Below are 17,500 nucleotides of genomic sequence, written 5' to 3' on the forward strand. Positions count from 1 at the left end.
GGGGTGGGAATGGGAGGGGGGACGAGGGGTGAGGAGGGTAGGCCTAATACTGAGGTGGCGGGGGTGGGAGGCCCTGTCTTGTCCTGCACACACACACACACACACACACAACATACACACACAGATGTGCTTGTAGACACTCACACACATTCGCTCACATATACAACACTTTCACATACACATTTCATGCAGATGCACATTATTGTATCATGCGCCAGTGCCTGAACACAATACGAAATGCTTACAAGTATGACATTGCGGTGAATGCACAGACTGCAGCGGGAGCCAGCCAGTAATGCATGCAGTGCATCCCCTCACTCGGCGAAGCCACGGCGACGCACAGTGTTGATAAATGTATGTAAATGTGCATGAGGCATCGGGGATGGATGGAGGAGGGGGAGGGACGGGGGGGGCGAGAAAGGGAGGGAACTCCACGGGAGAGCGGGGCTAGGGCTGACAATGCAAGGCTTTGACCCTTGACCCCTCACCGCTCCATCATCCGCGGCCATCAGCTGATCCCGGGAAATGGACAGCCGCAGTAACAAAACAAAAAAAAAAAAAAAAAACACTCCTCTTCCTCCATCTCAGACACACACTCACACACGCGCGCACACACACACACACACACTCGTCCACTAACAGCACTNACGGCGACGCACAGTGTTGATAAATGTATGTAAATGTGCATGAGGCATCGGGGATGGATGGAGGAGGGGGAGGGACGGGGGGGGCGAGAAAGGGAGGGAACTCCACGGGAGAGCGGGGCTAGGGCTGACAATGCAAGGCTTTGACCCTTGACCCCTCACCGCTCCATCATCCGCGGCCATCAGCTGATCCCGGGAAATGGACAGCCGCAGTAACAAAACAAAAAAAAAAAAAAAAAACACTCCTCTTCCTCCATCTCAGACACACACTCACACACGCGCGCACACACACACACACACACTCGTCCACTAACAGCACTGAATCTATCTTTTTTTTTCCAGTCCTTTTCCATCTCCCGCTCCCTCCAGCCCTCTATTGCTCTTCCCCGTCTCATGCCTCCTCACTTCAGCACTTAGCTCATCCCGATATCCCCACTCCTAACCTCTCTCATTATTTTGAAATGTGTCGACATCTAGAATTGTCATATCTGTGCAGGAAGAGGTCCATTTTGAATGAGTATATTTTTTTTATGTGTTCCATGTTTTGACTGATCCCATTGTATTCAAGAATTTATGCTCACACTGGCTGCCACTCTTAGTTTTACTATTTTTTCTACTTTAGACCTTGTGCCACAATGTTGTCACATTTTATCTCCAGTGCTACATGTAGAAGTTAAAGCAGGGACATTTTCAGATCTAGTGAATTCTTCATCAATATATCAAATTTATTCATTTTAAGTGTGTTAAAAACAGTGGTGTCATTGTTTATGACAATGAACAGACAAAAAGATTTTAGGGTGAATAAACTGCCTGTTTAGGTGATTACAGAACACATGAGCCGCACTGTTTTCAATGTTTAATACTGATTAAACATTGATTGACTGAGCATTGATTATGAAAATTTTCTTATGTTTATTTTATCTGTCATAGTGCAGCTACAAGCAACGTTTGGGTCGGCAGTGTGATATTTGTCAGGCATTACCAAAACCATGTAGGCTAAATGGCTGCATGTCTGCCCGGTAGCAATTTGACACACATTTACTTCACACCCTTTGATCTCCATTTTTGTAAAACCATAAAATATCTTTTTCAATATCATGCAGGATTACTTACCTTGAAATGTCCTAGAATTTGATATATAATTTTTCATGGAAAATATGATCTGTCACTAAATCTGCATAAACTGCCATGCATACAGGGATAACTCCGAGACATGTTCAGTTAGTATTAGTCGCGTCAAGTGTTATTTTGTGAACAGCTAAATGTCAAAAGTTTTTGCAGACTGTCAGCAGCAGTTTGAGCTACAGTATATTTAAGACAGAGACACGGCTCCGTCCAAACACGCACAAACTCGTGTGTACACATGCAAACAGGACACAGATGCACACACATGCACACACAGAGGCAGACACAGAGTGATTTCTGTTAAATCAAAGAGACACTTTGTAGGGCCTTGCAGGCTTAAAACTGCAGCAGTGATTTATAGTAAATGTATAGAATCAGACATGGAAGACGTGTGACAAATAGGGCATTAGTTTGGGTCTGTTTACATGAAATGCACAGTAACATTGCAGCAGAGATTTGGGGTAGAACGTAGAGACAGCTCGGCCTTTTCTTTGTGAGGGATGGAGGGAAGGATTTCGAGAGTGAATGTGAGTGAAGATGGTTTGAATAGAAGCACAAACAAAAATAAATTTCCTATAGCTTTATTTGTTTTTGTGGAATATACTCTGCAATTTGTGCAATTTTTTTCTCTTTTTTTGATTTCTTGAAGAAGGCTGGAACTGTATTATTTATAGGCATAAATTACATGCCATAAATTTCACGCATATTGTACTGTATGCATTTATGTGTTTTCGGTTAGGCATGTTTACCCCTGTGCATGTTGGCACGAAGAGAGGAAGGAGATTTGTGACTGCATTTTGATGTCCTACTACCCTGTCCTCCATTTTAAAAGCTTGTACATGTGAGGATGAGAGCGGGCAAACAGGCAAGCAACCCCACCAGCAGACAGCCAGGAAGATCACAGGGAGGCAAGCGAAAAAAAAATGTGATCATACAGAGAAATACAAGGGAGAGAAACAAACGGTTATACAAAGAGACAAGCTGGGAGAGAGACAGACAGGCAGGAAGACAGGGAGACAGGCTGAGACAAATAGACAGTACTCGTCCCTAGTTTGGTAATCTGATGGAGAGATTAGCAAGCAGGCAGCATTTGGGTCGGATTATCGAGTCATTAGAAAAGACTGGTGCTCCAGAGCCTCTCTCATGTGTTAATGTGGCTTTACAGATCCTCAGCGCAGTCTGTGCAGATAGTCTAGATTGTGTTCAGAGTATATACAGTAGACAGTCTTTCAATATGTAAATAGGGCCACATATACATAAACCTAATTCTCCACAGATTGATTTGTTTGTATGTAAAATGTGTATAATATTCATGCAATTTGAAATCCAACAATCTTTGTGATTGATGTTTATTTTTTTTTAAATTCTTTTACTTATTTTGAAATTTGGTTTTAAAAAGAAAAATGATTTTTTTTTTATTATTCTTTTCTTTCTATTTTGGTAGAGGCACTTCCACATTGCAGTGGTGCTGAAGTGTTTATTGCAGAATTGAAATGTATCACACAGAAATGTTCCTCGTATGTGAGTGAAACTAATCGATATAAATCAAATTTTATTTTGGCATCAGCTGAATCACCGCTTCATGTTTATTCCAGGAGAACTGCTCAAATTTATTTATACTTTTTATTTAAAATTTTTTTACAATTCACCATCTCTCATCAGAATTTATTTTTATGTAAAACACTGCTTAGCATTTTTATTGAACCCCCCCCCCCCCAAAAAAAATAACTTCATCCAAGTTTTCAGCAGTGACACACAAATTGTGGCCTCCGGGCAGGTGAACCTGAAGACAAATGAAGGAGTCTCCGAGCAAATGCATCAGCACTATATGTCGAACTGTATAGCCAGATAAGCTGTAGCATTTAGCACAGTAGGCCAGTGGAGAATACAGGGGTATATGGCCTTCATGCACTCGCAAATCATACAGCTGTGATGTTCAGTGATGACGGGATTTAAACAGGATCAGGAGGAAGCCAGAGAGCTTACGTTTGTGTGTGTGGGTGTGTGTGCAGGGGAATACATGCTTTTACAGTAGGTTATGTGGATTTTAGGTATTTACTTTGTAAATATCAGTGGCAATACACACAGCTCAACTGTGTATGTGTGTGTGTGTGTGTGTGTGTGTGTGTGTGTGTGTGTGTGTGTGTGTATGTGTATGTGTGTGTGTGTGTATGTGTTTAGTTGTGTCAGGGGTGGGGGTAGCTGGGTAGTTCATTGACAGCTGATCAATGCTGCTGACACTCTCTGTGTCAGATGTGCTGATATGGTCCAGTGACCGCAATATCAGTTTCAATTTCACTAGAGTGGGCAATGGAGCCTCTGATGAGTGTATGTGTGTGTGTGTGTGTGTGTGTTTGTGTGTTTGTGTGTTTGTGTTTGTGTTTATGTGAGTGTGATCTGTAATATTTAAAAAAAAAAAAAAAAAGTACGTGAACATGATCATGTTTCAGCAAGAGGACACTGACCAAGCAGTTCTTGAATGAGTCTTAACAGCTTGTAACTTCACTTCCAGGTCGAACATGTGTACATTCAATCGCTCTCACAAACACACACACACACACACACATGCAAACACACACTATCTGATCTGTGTTCCCAAAAACCTTCCCTTTTGCTGCTGCCTCTGCATACACCATGCCCCAGTTCCCCACCCCCATCCCTTTTTGTCAAATAAATTGCTATGTGACCTACTTCCCATTTTGCACCATTTCTCTCATGTTCAGATATTATTGTTTGAACATGAGTGATTTGCTTTGGGGCATACAGTATCAAAGAAAACATGGTGTAGATAATATGGGGAATAGTGTACTGTAAAGTGTAATGAATGAAATGTGTTTTTTTAAAAATATGGTAACGTTCACATCAGCGTTGACAGTTTTTTTTTTTTTTTTTTTTTTTCAAATCATGATTTGGTGTTGTTGCAGCGTGGCAGCTTCTATTAATGTGTGGGCAACACGTTATGAGTGGGGTTTTTTTTTTTAAGGCTTTTGTTTTTAAAATTGCTCTTGTATGATTTGTAATTAAAATACATGGTTCACGTATTTTCTGATTAACACATACAATAATACTCACAGCCCTCATAATAACAGGATGTCTTTGTGATGGTCATAGACTGGGGAAATAAGGTAAATCAATTTTGCAGCCTAGTTAAGCAGAAAGCACAGTGGTAATTTTCAGTAATAAGCATGGCTAATTCATTGGACCACATTGCATTTATAACCCAGTTAGGTCTGCACTAGTTGGCATCCAGTATTCTGTTTGGACTTGAGGTGCATTTTTAAAAAATCTCCTCATGATGAAGGGGATCTGATGGCACTGCACTGTGGATCCCAGATATCACATGAAGGCTCATTATACGGCGGCAAGTGTTAGGAGGGCGGCAGCAGCTTTTATTTTATTTTACTGTACATTTATTTACACATAATTTCATGTATTACAAAACTTTTTCTGGCTCCACAGATTTTATTTCAGCTAATATGTTTGGTCATGATTTGTACATTCACACACACACACACACACACACACACACACACACACACACACACACACACACACACACACACACACACACACACACACACATCCTATCTCCTTCACAAATTGCACAAGGATTATTACATTTCTCAATGTTTCTCCCATTTCATGTTCAACATTTTGAGATATACACGCCTTATTACATCAGAAGAGCAGCATGTGTGTAAGTTTGTGTGTTTGTGCATACGTGTATATGTGCGTGCTAATGCGCGTCTACCAGTGTCCAAGGCTCCATTGTGCCTTTTCCCAGCCATGCAGAGATGGCACCGGAGACCACACTGACCCTGATTTATTGGGATCAGAATCCACATGACAGCAATTAATTTACATCCATTAACTACATCGCTCGCTCTCTCTTTCCTGCTCTCTGTGGACATTTTGCACTCTCGCACAATCACTTTGAACGTTCTTCGTTTCTTCCCTCACTCTCCGACTTTTTCCTTTCTCAGCATGTTCTACCGCTCTCTCTCCTTTAATCAGTCACTCTCGCTCCACCAGTCACTCCCGCATCGTGCTGCTTGTTTTGTTCAAGGCACTGGGATTCCATATTCTTAATCCATGGAGAAGGCCTTGAGCATCCTGTCCTACCTCCGTATATTAAGAACTACTGCAGAAACGATAGTGTCCTCAAGTCCATATTATGTGAATGTGTATGTGTGTTCATGTAGTGTGTGTGTGTGTGTGTGTGTGTGTCTCTGTGTGACGGAGGCATGAGGAACCTCCGGCTGGCTGGGAATCATATGAATGAACCCTATAAATAATCATTATGTTACATGTACTCAAATTTTTTTAATAAGCGAACAGACTATCTGTGTAATCGGAACAAATTAAATACTGCTCAACAAATTGGCTGCCTATGATTACACAAGGAATTTGACATTAACATTTCAACGGATCCTTCATCCTCCTCCACGGATCCTCCATGTCGGTTTCTCATTAAAGCATCCAACTCATGCAGGTTCTCATGCTCAAGGGTCTTTCTCTCTGCCCCTCACGATAAGACACTTTATTGCTGGCCTACATCTCTCGCCGTCTCGCTACCTCTCAGTCTTCATTCTACTAGTTTCTGTCTGCCAAGTGCTTTTTCCTGGCTTTTCAACTCTAGAAAGGAGACTTTGCTTGAGGGAGAATTTGCCATTTATTTCCAGAGACAAAAAAAAATGAAAAGGGGCTTTAGCACTTTGTATCTTTCCCCCTTTTGTGTCTTCATTCTCTACGCATCTTTGCTCTTTGCACCATTGTGGCGTCTCTTCATCCAGCTCGGGCCTCCATGCCTTCACTCTGTCCTCGGGGTGACAGGACCGGGAGAGCAGGGCTGGCTAAATGCACTGGGGGTTGGGTGATTGGGACAGAAGAGAGGAGGATGAATTCTTTTGACTTTCATCTAAAGCCCTCGTCCAGATGAATTGAACAAACTACCACGGATGTGCACAAAAGATGCACACGTGCTAATACAGCAAGTCCTCACACTGTATGCACACTTCCTGTGTATAGTCATGTATCACTGCATGCTCATGTGCACACATATGCGTGCGAGCATTTCATTTTTGCATAGTGCATGTGCAGAATTTAACACTTCTTTCCTAATTCCAAAATTATTCTAAAGAGAAAGACAATGCAAGAATCCTTTGCTCACGGCTCTTCACCAGCATAGCTTGGGGACAGGTTCTACCAGTATCTGTTTAAGGATTGGCTGAGGATGTGGTGCGGGAGGAAAAGTTGCAGTTGGCAGCAGGCGGGAAGACACTGCAAAGGGAGCGGGGGTTCACAATAAAGGATTTTAAACCAAAGCCTCTTTGGTAAAGAGGAGGGAGGGAGGGAGGAAAGAATGGTGCTGTGGGGGAGGCGGATAGATACAGGATGACACAAGGTCCAGATTAACCCTAATCTCAGGCCTGGTGGTTTAGGTGAGGCTGAGGGACTGTAGGAAGCTATCCCATGCCAGGTGGTCATGAGGAGGTTAAAACTGGGAGAGGGTGGGGGGCACTGGGAGGATGAGGATGGGACAGGGTGTTGCTAGGGAAGACAGAGAGAGAGAGAGAGAGAGACAGAGAGGAGGAGAAAGAGATGACAGTGGAATGAGGTATTTCAGTAACTCAGCTTCTAGCGCGCTTTTATTCAGATAGAAATAAAACCGAAAATCCAAAAAGAGTGACCAAAAAAACAGAAACGGAGAAGACGCGAGGGATCGGGGTGGGGGGTTGCACAGCCAGCAGAACAGCAGGCACTGTGACGGTGGCTGCAGGGTGATTGGGTGGTTGGTGCATGGTGACAGTGGCACATGCCCCGGTGCATGGGATTAGAGGGACAGTCAGTAATCTGCTGTTTAGGCTGTATGTAGGGCAAGAGTGGCTTAGCCTAGCCACTCTTAGCACGGGTCGAGCGCCAGAGCAAGAGGGAGAGGAAGTGGACTGGCATTACATAGCCGCACTCAGCTTGCTCAGATTTTTTTTCTGCGTTTATCTCTCTCTTTCCTCTACCTTTACTTGTATCTTTCACATAGCAGCCTCCAATATCACCTGCTATTCTGAAATGTATAAAAATGCAACAACTATGTGTGAGAAAAAGAATTAGTGTAAGAGGGGATTGTATTACAATCAGTACACACAGTGAATACCACCTGCTGTCAGTGGTGGAAAGTAACTAAGTACATTTACTCAAGTGCTGCACTGCACTGCAGTTTTTTAGGTGCTTGATCCAGGTCAGATTTCTAGCAAAATTAGACAAAATTATGTAATACAAACACTTGGAGCACAATTATGTTCATGTCATTTCCCCATCTACAAAACTTTATATGCGTGCTGGGCTCAACCAGTTTATTTTAGTAAAGGAACAAACATCCAACAGAGATCTAATACAATAAAGTCTGAAGGGTGCAGGTAAGGAATCAAGACAAAGAAAGAATTCATGTAGAGCAGAGCTTCTCCTCCTACTCGCGATAAATATTGAAAAAGGGCTATTAAATTTAAAATCTAGTCCCTAACAATCCCTGCAGTGCCGTATAAAACCCTTCAGTCGCAGGCACTCTCGAGATTTCCAACATAAGCACCACTTACACCACAAACATCTTTCAATGAACCAAAATCACTGAACAAATTAATAAATCTAATTATTTGAACCAATGAAATAACAAATCCAAAACTCACAATAAAATGACATGCTACATGGCTCTAAAGAGATACTACAAATTGGCAAACTGTCTCCTCAGAAGCTGAGGCACATCCCAAGCGAGTATAGACTCAGTGACCGTCAAATGAGAAGAATACACAAAAAGACGAGGCTGCCCAAACAGGATCGCATACAGTTTGTAATCACTGTTGAACAGGGGAGGTTGAGACAGAGATGCATGTCCTCCTTCACTGTGGGAAGAATACAGTTCACAGAAAATTCCCGTTCATCTGTCATGGCTGAGAATCTATATGAATAACAGGGTTTATTACATATCAGCATTGCTTCCTCCACAGTATTTTTTGTTGTGTGTCCACTTGTTGTACTCTTCGATGATTAAAAGATTCTCTCCATTCTCCAATGAGCCAAGTGATTTATGTCAAGTGAAGTCAAGCATGGGCCGGCGGATGAATCAAAATTTGTCAAGTTGGCTTTTCCCACTCAGGTCTATGAATTGATACAGCTTAGTTTTGAATATGAATCCCCCGGAGAGCGCCGCATTGCTTTTAACTGACTGTAGCTTCAGCCGAGCAATCAAACCCTTTGTTTTTTCACACCATCCCACAATCCCACCTGCTTCGGCGAGACGATGGAGGACCCTTTGAAAACAACGAGGCGGCATGATTTATTATTCTAATTAGGCGAAGTGAGACTTTAGCAAAGCCACAATTACACTAAATCGCCAAAACAGTTTTCTGGTTGGCTGGCTCCTGTTCTGTTCAGATGTTAATCAGAGGCAGCTATTGAGTGGCGGTGCAAACTGCTTGTGAGTCACACTATTGCTTGGTAATATCTTCCACGAACACACAAACAATCAAACAAACGCGAGCGTGCTACATTGAATTACAAATAAGCATTTTGTCTTATTAAATAAAATTGCATTAAACTGTCTTAACCAGGTAACATGCAGCTTTCCAACCGCCTCTGAGTCAAACGGAGGGCTTAAGGTGCCATGATACCCAGTTCAAATCTACTGAGGTGGTTAATTCCAGGTCATTTCATAATCTCTTTGATACTCACTCACATCTGCACATCTCTTTACTCTCACTCACTGACAATCAAACAGCTGCAAGCTGGCACACTCACTAAATCCTCCGGTACAACACACAAACCACACACGCGAACATATGCAATCACCCGCCGTACACACACACACACACACACACACACACACTACATACACGAGTGCCCATTACAGAGCATACACACAATGGTGCAAACAGACTCGTGCACACACACACACGCACAAACACTTACACATGCAAGTGTACACACGCGTGCATACACACACACACACACACACACACTTCTACTCAAACTACTACCGCACTCATGCAAAAAAAAAAAAGGTTTTATTCACCACCAATATTCCTCTGAATTAAAAGTAGATCCTTCCTCCATCACAGCATAGAGCACAGAGTGGTGGAAATGCTAAATTTATTGATCATTTGTAGGAGGTATATGCACACAGACACACAGACACACACACACGCGCACACACACACACACACACCAGGGGGGGAAATTAACACGCATTGTGGGATCTATATGTATGTATGTGGTTTCCATCCATCCCTGTGGCTCTCATCACCTTTGCAGCGCCTCCTCCCCTCTCCTCTCCCCCTTTCCTCTTCCTACATCTCCACACACCCCCAAAACACCCCAATCATCCTGCATCAACAGGCATGTGAACCCAGTGTTCAGTTCATCTCTTTCCCTCTCTCTCTCTCTCTCTCTCTGCCTGCTCTATTTTCATCTGTGTGCTTCCACTCTCCTGGCTTTCGGGTAATTACCTGGCATTTGCATTGCAAAGTCCCCTGTGCCGCCCTCAGCTCCTCCGCAGGTGATTGAGCTTCATTTCCCCAGCAGATAAGAGAGAGAGAAAGAGGAAGAGAGAGAGGAAAGGGGGATTGCAGCAGGGTGTGATGTTATTCTGGCTTAGAGGATATAGGAACAATGCCCTGAATTCTTGTTACCGGTAGATTGGTTGGTTCATGGCATACACAAGAAGTTCCCACACTTAAATAATCATCCTCATTACAATCACATCACTTTCAGGTCAGACTGTAGTGAAATGAAACCAGAGAGCAGTAAAATCATTTCTGAGAGTGACCTGACCGGTGCATGCATGCGACCTTTTCTTAGATTATTTTTGGTATGTTTTGCCTTTATTTGACAGTTTACAGCAGAGAATCAGACAGTAAGTGTGAGGGCACCGTGAGAGACGGACGACATGCACCTTTTTTTGCATGCCAACCAAGGACGTCGCAGTGGTGTATGTAAGTGTCTTCGACCACTGTGATTTCACACTCTTGGTGAATCCTGTCTATGGCTGCGACTAGTGATTGATTTCATTATTGTTTGCTTCATAAAACATCAGAAATTAGTGGAGAAACATCCAACAGAGTTTCCCAGAGTCCACAGTAACATACAGATATCGAACAGAACTGAACAGATATTCAGTTTACACTGATATAAAACAGACAAAAGCAGTGAACCCTCACACTGGAGAAGCTGGAGACAGAGAGTGTTTGGAATTTTCATTTTGAAAATTACTTAAATGATTAACTGATTGTCAGAATGGTTGCCAGTTCATTTTCTGTCGATCGACTAATTGTTACAGCTCTGTTCTTTATTGTCCAAAATCTGAATCATGTCCAGCTTTTGATGACTAAGACACATCCTGAACATCGGCATTCAGTTTTACAGTTACCCAGATCTTTGATATGACTTGCTTAAAGACTTTCAACTGCAATTTGCAACTTTCTGTATTTCTATACTACAGCAATGACATAGGATTCAGTGTTTGTTTTTTTGTCTTGAAAATACCATAGACTGACCAGATAACTTGAAGACAAATCATTTATCTTAGTGATGAAACTTCATAACTTGCTCATCAAAGACACCCTCTTCAAACATGTGATGAACACAGCTGTACGAATCAGCTCTCATTATGTATATTACGGTGTTTCTGAGAGCTCAACGCACTGCAACTTAGGCGAACAAATGCACAGACAACAACGAAAGTGTTTCCAGGGGACATAAAAAAGGGATGAACCCGGCTGGGATGCACTTGCATGGACGTATGGTAGTATGCGCACTTGATGTTCAATGCTTTGTGACTTTTGAAGTTAAAAGCATTGAACTACGAGTGTGGAAGGATGTAAGTGCATCTCCATGTCTGTGCTACTTGCAGCGCATTTGTGTTTTTGGTTATGTTGCGAGTATGTGCAGCTCAGGGCCACCGTAACATAAAGAAAATACAGTTTTGAAGTGTAATTAACAAAAAATAAGGGACAAAGAGACCCAACATGCGATAGTGCTGTAACAAGATCTGTTAAAATCATGTGCAGTGGGCAGTGCATATAAATCTCTGCATAGCTTTTTATATGAATCATACTGATGCTTTGGAGATAAAAGAATCGTAAGGTCAATGCTGAGTGCCAGATAGTACCACACATAGACTGAATCAACTGTCTCTATAGGAACACAACCACTGTTTTCTTTGCAGAGGCTTTCCAACATTTGTATAATATATGATTCAGGGACAGAGCGGTTTTTTAAAGGCTGTTAACAGTGTAGTCTTGAAGCTGTCACTCGTCCAGATTAATCCCAAACACACGTTCCTTGATGTAAGACGAACCACAAAGGGAAACCTACCCACCCATACATCCATACTCTAACCTGATCTACCAGAAACACCTCCCACAGAATGAGAGCTGATAATTGGCGAGAGCTCATTTGCATGCTGAACGGCGTGGATATTTATTTAAATTTAATTTCGTTCCCGCACACGGTGCACTGTAGGCTTTTGTGCCAAAGTCATATTAACCCCTTGACTAGTTAATATGCAGTGCACGACGTTGCCCACGCACGATGAATATTCATATTGATGGCGTTTTCGCCGCCGTCTCTCCGACCCCTCCCTCGCTCTGTTTCCCATCCCCGCTGTACAACGCAACAGCGTGGCGTTATGGAGGCATCCCGGAAGACTCGGCCATTTTCACCACAGTTGTTCTCCCAAACACAAACACACACAGTTTGGCTCCTTCTAGTCTGTGTTTCGATCGCTGCCGCGGACACAATGTCAGATAAGACTCAGCTGCCAAGCAGAGACCGCGCTCTGAAGGGAAGAGAGGAGAAAATGGTCGTGGCAGGTAAATGACACACGGTGAAAAGTAGTTTCCAAACAGGATTGAGTTGGCACGGGATGACACCTGATAAACTGTCCACGTGCTTGAGTTACGTGTGATAAGCGCACGCGACTGACCTCAGAGCAGTTCATGTAAAAGTAATGACAGGAAATAGGACTTCAGGAGTGTATTGACAGTATTGCAGTGTCAGTCTGATGGAATTCATTATTAAAATGCTAGTGTCCCGTTGTTATTGAGTTGTAAGACCATTCTTAGTTTAAGATGGATGTTTAAATAAGTGTTGTCAGCTGACATACAGGACCTTTGCAACTAGATGAGGTGCTTCCTTCCACTTCCGTTTTTCCTTTTCCCAGATTCTGCATGGCATCATGTCATCAAGTCATGTTTTGCTAACATAAAAATCTACCTGTAGGCTAGAATATTACGTTCTTTTAATAGAAATTGGCACCATCAAAGAAAGAAAAAAGGATAGGGCTTGTGTGACCACAGGTTTGAACTTTTCTAATGCCTGCATTCTGCAGAAAAACACAGACGACAGAAGAAAAATAACATAAATTTAAAAGATTATAGGGTCCAGGGACAAAACCTTTTTCAAGCCGATGTCTGTGGTTTAAACTGTTTTTACCTGTGCAGCCCTTGACACAAGAAAATTGAGAATCTTTGGCCTATAGTCAGCTTGACACAACCCTTGTGTCTGATGAAGTTTGGTCTGGAGTGGATCCAAACATGTGGTTTCACTGTCTGTCGGATATGTCAAAGGCGTGGTGATCAGACTACACCATTGCAATTCCAGACCACCTGAAATGATAGTCACAGGATATGTCTAAAGTCTGTTGTTATGAGAAGGCTTTAGGAGTAAGTTGAAGCTCAAATGTGCAATTTTTTCAAGATGAAACAGTGTCGGTTTACGGTTCAGTATACTTAAGTGTTTTGAGCTCTTTATGACTTTGGATGTAGAAAACTCACCCTAAGTAAGCAATAGTGGATGAAGTACAATGACTCTTGATGGACAACTGCCAGCTTCTTTTTCAGTTAATATATTCTCTGTTGCACTGTCTAAGAATATAAAAAAGGTTGGCAACTACCACTTTATTGCTTTGAATCTTGGATAAAGTATCACATAAATGTGTTTGATTCTTGAGTGGATTATTTTCACACAGCGTAAGGTCACATCCTTTATCAACAGTGATTTCTCCCTTTTGAATTTTGGCCCCAGGGAACCTAATCTCTATACTTAACCTTATAAACTACGTATGTCTAAGGTACACTTGCTTTAATACTTTTTTTAGCCTCTTCGGGGACAGTGATGAAATCTCTGAGTCAACCACAAAATCTGAAGTGGCAGCAAAAAGCCTGTTGGGATGTATGGTAGGATTGTGTTACAAATAGTTGATGATTAAATTGGGATAAAGCAAATCTGTATGGATCAAGTCCCCAGCACTGTCAGAGACACACTGGCACTCAGAGAGAATATGACATTTCAGTTACTATTGTTTTTAAAATGTTTCAGCTGTCAGTCCAAAGTGAAGTTTCTGTTTCCGTTTTGCCAGTATCAGTGCATGAAATGAAGACATTATACTCCTACTTTTCCTCACCTATTTATAATTTCATTCATATTTGATGTGTAGCACCCAGTCAAACCTCTCCCTCACATCTCAGCCCGTCTTGTCCTTTCATTCATCTTTTCATCTTACTATTTTGGGACAGGAGGGCTCGTAGGAGTCTGCGACAAAGGAGAAATATGGTGCGATTTGAACCCGGTGCTCCCAGTCATCACCTACTCAGACATGAGCAACCGCAAAGTGCATTGTGGGAGCTGGGTGTGAGGTTCATAGGAGGAAACGGTGCCGCAGCGTCCAGGGGCCCATCTGGGCATTATGCGCATGAAGGCTCCGCCCCGTCGTAAGTTCCTGCTCCGTCTGTCGAAGCAGCTCGGAGACACCGCATGGCAGAAATCTGTTCCTCCCCTTTCACCGTGGGGGGCAGCTTAGGTGGGGATGGGGTTGTTCTAGAGTGTGTATGTGTGTGTTGGAATAGCATGCTTCTGTGTTTGTAAGTGTGGGCCAATAAGCCTGAGTAATGTAGGGGTTGCAAGGACTGGCTCCACATATGCACTGTGCAGTCCCAACCTTGTGTTTGTGTGTGAGTGAGTGGACACATTTGTCCCCTCTGTACAATGAAAATCACTGTTTTTGAAAGTTGCCTCTTTAAAGAAGCCCCTTATTCCTTGTTCAGACGTCCCGGTGTCCTCTGTTCCCTCCCTCGCTCCAGTGTGTATAATGTACTCTGTGACCTTGGCGAGAATGATCCAGTGGCAGATTGCTACATGGTAGGGGCACAGTAGCTATTATTTTGAGTCAGTGCAGAATAGACTGCCAATATTTCTTCCAAACAGGATGGGGGAGGTCAGCTGACCAAAATCAATCTCTGTTACATGCTTCTCCATAACTCTTTAAAGCAGGTTCATGGCGAAGATATATTTCTGGCATTATTTCTCTGTTGTTTTCTCATCTCTGCTGTCTCCAGATGCCCTTGCTTTTTTGGCTTTTGCAATGAGCTCAGAGGGTTAGAAAAATGTGTAAATAAGTGGGAGAGCATGCAAATGAAGTATACAAACAGTGGACAAATAAATGAGAGAGATTTGCTCATGGGCAGCACTGTGGCTCAGTGATAAACACTGTTGCCCCAGCGCAGGGACGAAATGTTTTTGGACCCAACCTTAAATGTGGAGTTTGCATGTTCTCCCTGTGTCTGCATGGGTTTCCTTCAGGTGCTCAAGTTTCCATCCCAGTCACTTCGGTGAATTGGAGACCCTGAATAGTGTACCATGCGTCTTGCCCAATGCATGCTGAAGAGAGTCAGCTGTATAGAAAATGGATGGATTTGCTCTGATATATCTGTGGAGGAAGAATGTCAAGATGAATTTCCTTTTACTATACAGTCAAAGACAAGATGCAGTCATACATGTATGCTGAGCAGCAGGAACCCCCCCCCCCCCTTCTTTCCCCATCAAACTGGCTGTTTGAGCAGTCCCCAACAGGATGTGCCTCCATCTTGCTGGAGGAAGATAATGGAGTCAGCGCTATAGTAGATAGTCTTCTCCATAGCAACTGTTTCTGTTGCTAGGCTACAATATGTATGGATTGCATGGATGGCTTGAAAGTTGTACTCTCCTGAGTCTAGACGGTTCTCCCAGCCTGAACAGAGGTAGCTTCATATGTATGTATGTCACAATACCAAGTTGTGTTGATTGTTTTAAGGCCACGGCAGCATCATTTCCTTTACTTACCTCGTACTGTTTTCAAAAATGGACCACCTCCCATCAGCCTTGCCTCTTTCCTCCCCTCCCCTTCTTTGCCCCATTCTTTCTCGCCCCTACCCATCCTCCCATACAGCAGAGGGTAGTTGGCACCAGTATAAAGCATCAGCCTCCTCCGACGACTCGTGTCTGACTCCCTGCCAACCTGTGTGAAGCTAGGAAGAGGAATAGTGAGAGGGAGGGAAGAGGAAAAGAGAGGGAAAGGGAGAGAATGGATTTTTGGAAGGAAATAAACAGAGCAGCCTGGAAATCAACCTTTCCGTCACCAGTTTTGGCATCCAGGGATAGTACCTCTCCCGTGTCTCTGCGTGAGGGGGGCAGCAGCACTTGGACTTCAGTTTCACGTGTGAGAAAGACAGGACCACGGGTAGAACCGGAAAGTAACAAAGACTAAATACCCACCGAAACAAGTCAAACTGGACGTTATTATCCGCTAAGCAACAGACAGATTGTTGTGTCCTTGACTGATGGTAACCATGATACAAGCAGAGTGGCAGGGCACCGGGTCCGATGTTTTGGTTCTGGTCCAACCGCCTACAACCACCAAGCTAAAAGCGACAAAAGGTGACCAAAGTATTCCGCTTCAGTCCCGCTGTACTGTATAGCCTGCACTGCGCTTTTCAGATATCCTCAAAAACAAAGGCGCACAAAAGAAATTACGCCCATATCTCATCCAAGTTGGAAAAAAAATCCTCTTCATGAATCCTTCCCCCATATTCAGCCTGTTTTCGTCTTTTGTAAGCTCAGTCAGTCACCCTCCCTGCTTGTTTTTTGTCGTCCTCTGTTCTTTCTTTTGCTGGCGTAGTGAGGCAGCGTAGTGAGGGTATTCAGCCAGTTCTTTCTCAGTGCCTGTGTGTGTGTGTGTGTGTGTGTGTGTGTGTGTGTGTGTGTGTGTGTGTGTTAGGTGGGGTAATTCTGGCAGAATGGGGTGTGGGCACTGGGCTGGCAGGGGGGAATGCTGGGCTAGGCACAGTGAAAGGAGCCAGCCTGGCACCGCCTGGACCTCTGCCAGCTGCTCCATGGGAGAAATACCCACAGCAGAGGTTGGCGTGCGAGCGATTGTGCGGCTGATTGCGTGCTTGTGTGCGTGCAGGCGGGCGCACACGTGCTTTGTAAAGAGGGGAGCGAAGGATGATGGGAAGTGGTGGTGTGAGGAAGAGAGTGTGAAGTTGAAGATGGGGAGCAGCTGAGAGAGACGAGAGGGCGGGGAGTTTTGGCTTGAAGTTGGCTTCTCTGGACAGTGCTGTGTCGGCGTGTTCTTGGCTGTCTTCATTTTACCGCTCTCTCTTTTTTTTTTTTTTGTTTGTTTATTTGTTTGCTTGTTTGTTTTCTCTGTGTTCTCTCTTGGATGAAGTGCTTGGTCTTTTCATATAGCGCTCAAAGGCATGGTGGTCTGAAAGCCAAAAGAATCCTTCACTGCCTCTCTGCTACCCTCATCTGTTGCTTCTCACTGGCTATTTACTCCTTTTATTGTTTTGGCAGGCTGATCTCTCCTCCTCCCACTCCTCCTCCTCCTATCGCACTCTTGTCTCTCTCTCACTCTCAAATTTTCTTTC

The 17,500-nt window shown here is 43.5% G+C and overlaps 1 protein-coding gene across 2 annotated transcripts in view; it reads left to right on the forward strand.

Annotated features, from left to right (window-relative positions):
* The first annotated feature begins 12,432 nt into the window (after positions 1-12,432).
* Positions 12,433-17,500, forward strand: part of LOC111225684 (peptide methionine sulfoxide reductase MsrA 1-like) — a 33,873-nt gene continuing 28,805 nt past the window's right edge. For both annotated transcript variants that reach the window (XM_022750698.1, XM_022750699.1), the window contains exon 1: positions 12,433-12,628. In XM_022750698.1, coding sequence (XP_022606419.1) covers positions 12,445-12,628 — 184 coding nt within the window. In that variant the 5' untranslated portion in view covers positions 12,433-12,444. The remainder of the gene's footprint in view (positions 12,629-17,500) is intronic.

The sequence above is a fragment of the Seriola dumerili genome, unplaced genomic scaffold (genome assembly GCF_002260705.1).
Source record: "Seriola dumerili isolate Sdu_G_001 unplaced genomic scaffold, Sdu_1.0 BDQW01000149.1, whole genome shotgun sequence".
Taxonomy (NCBI): Eukaryota; Metazoa; Chordata; class Actinopteri; order Carangiformes; family Carangidae; genus Seriola; species Seriola dumerili.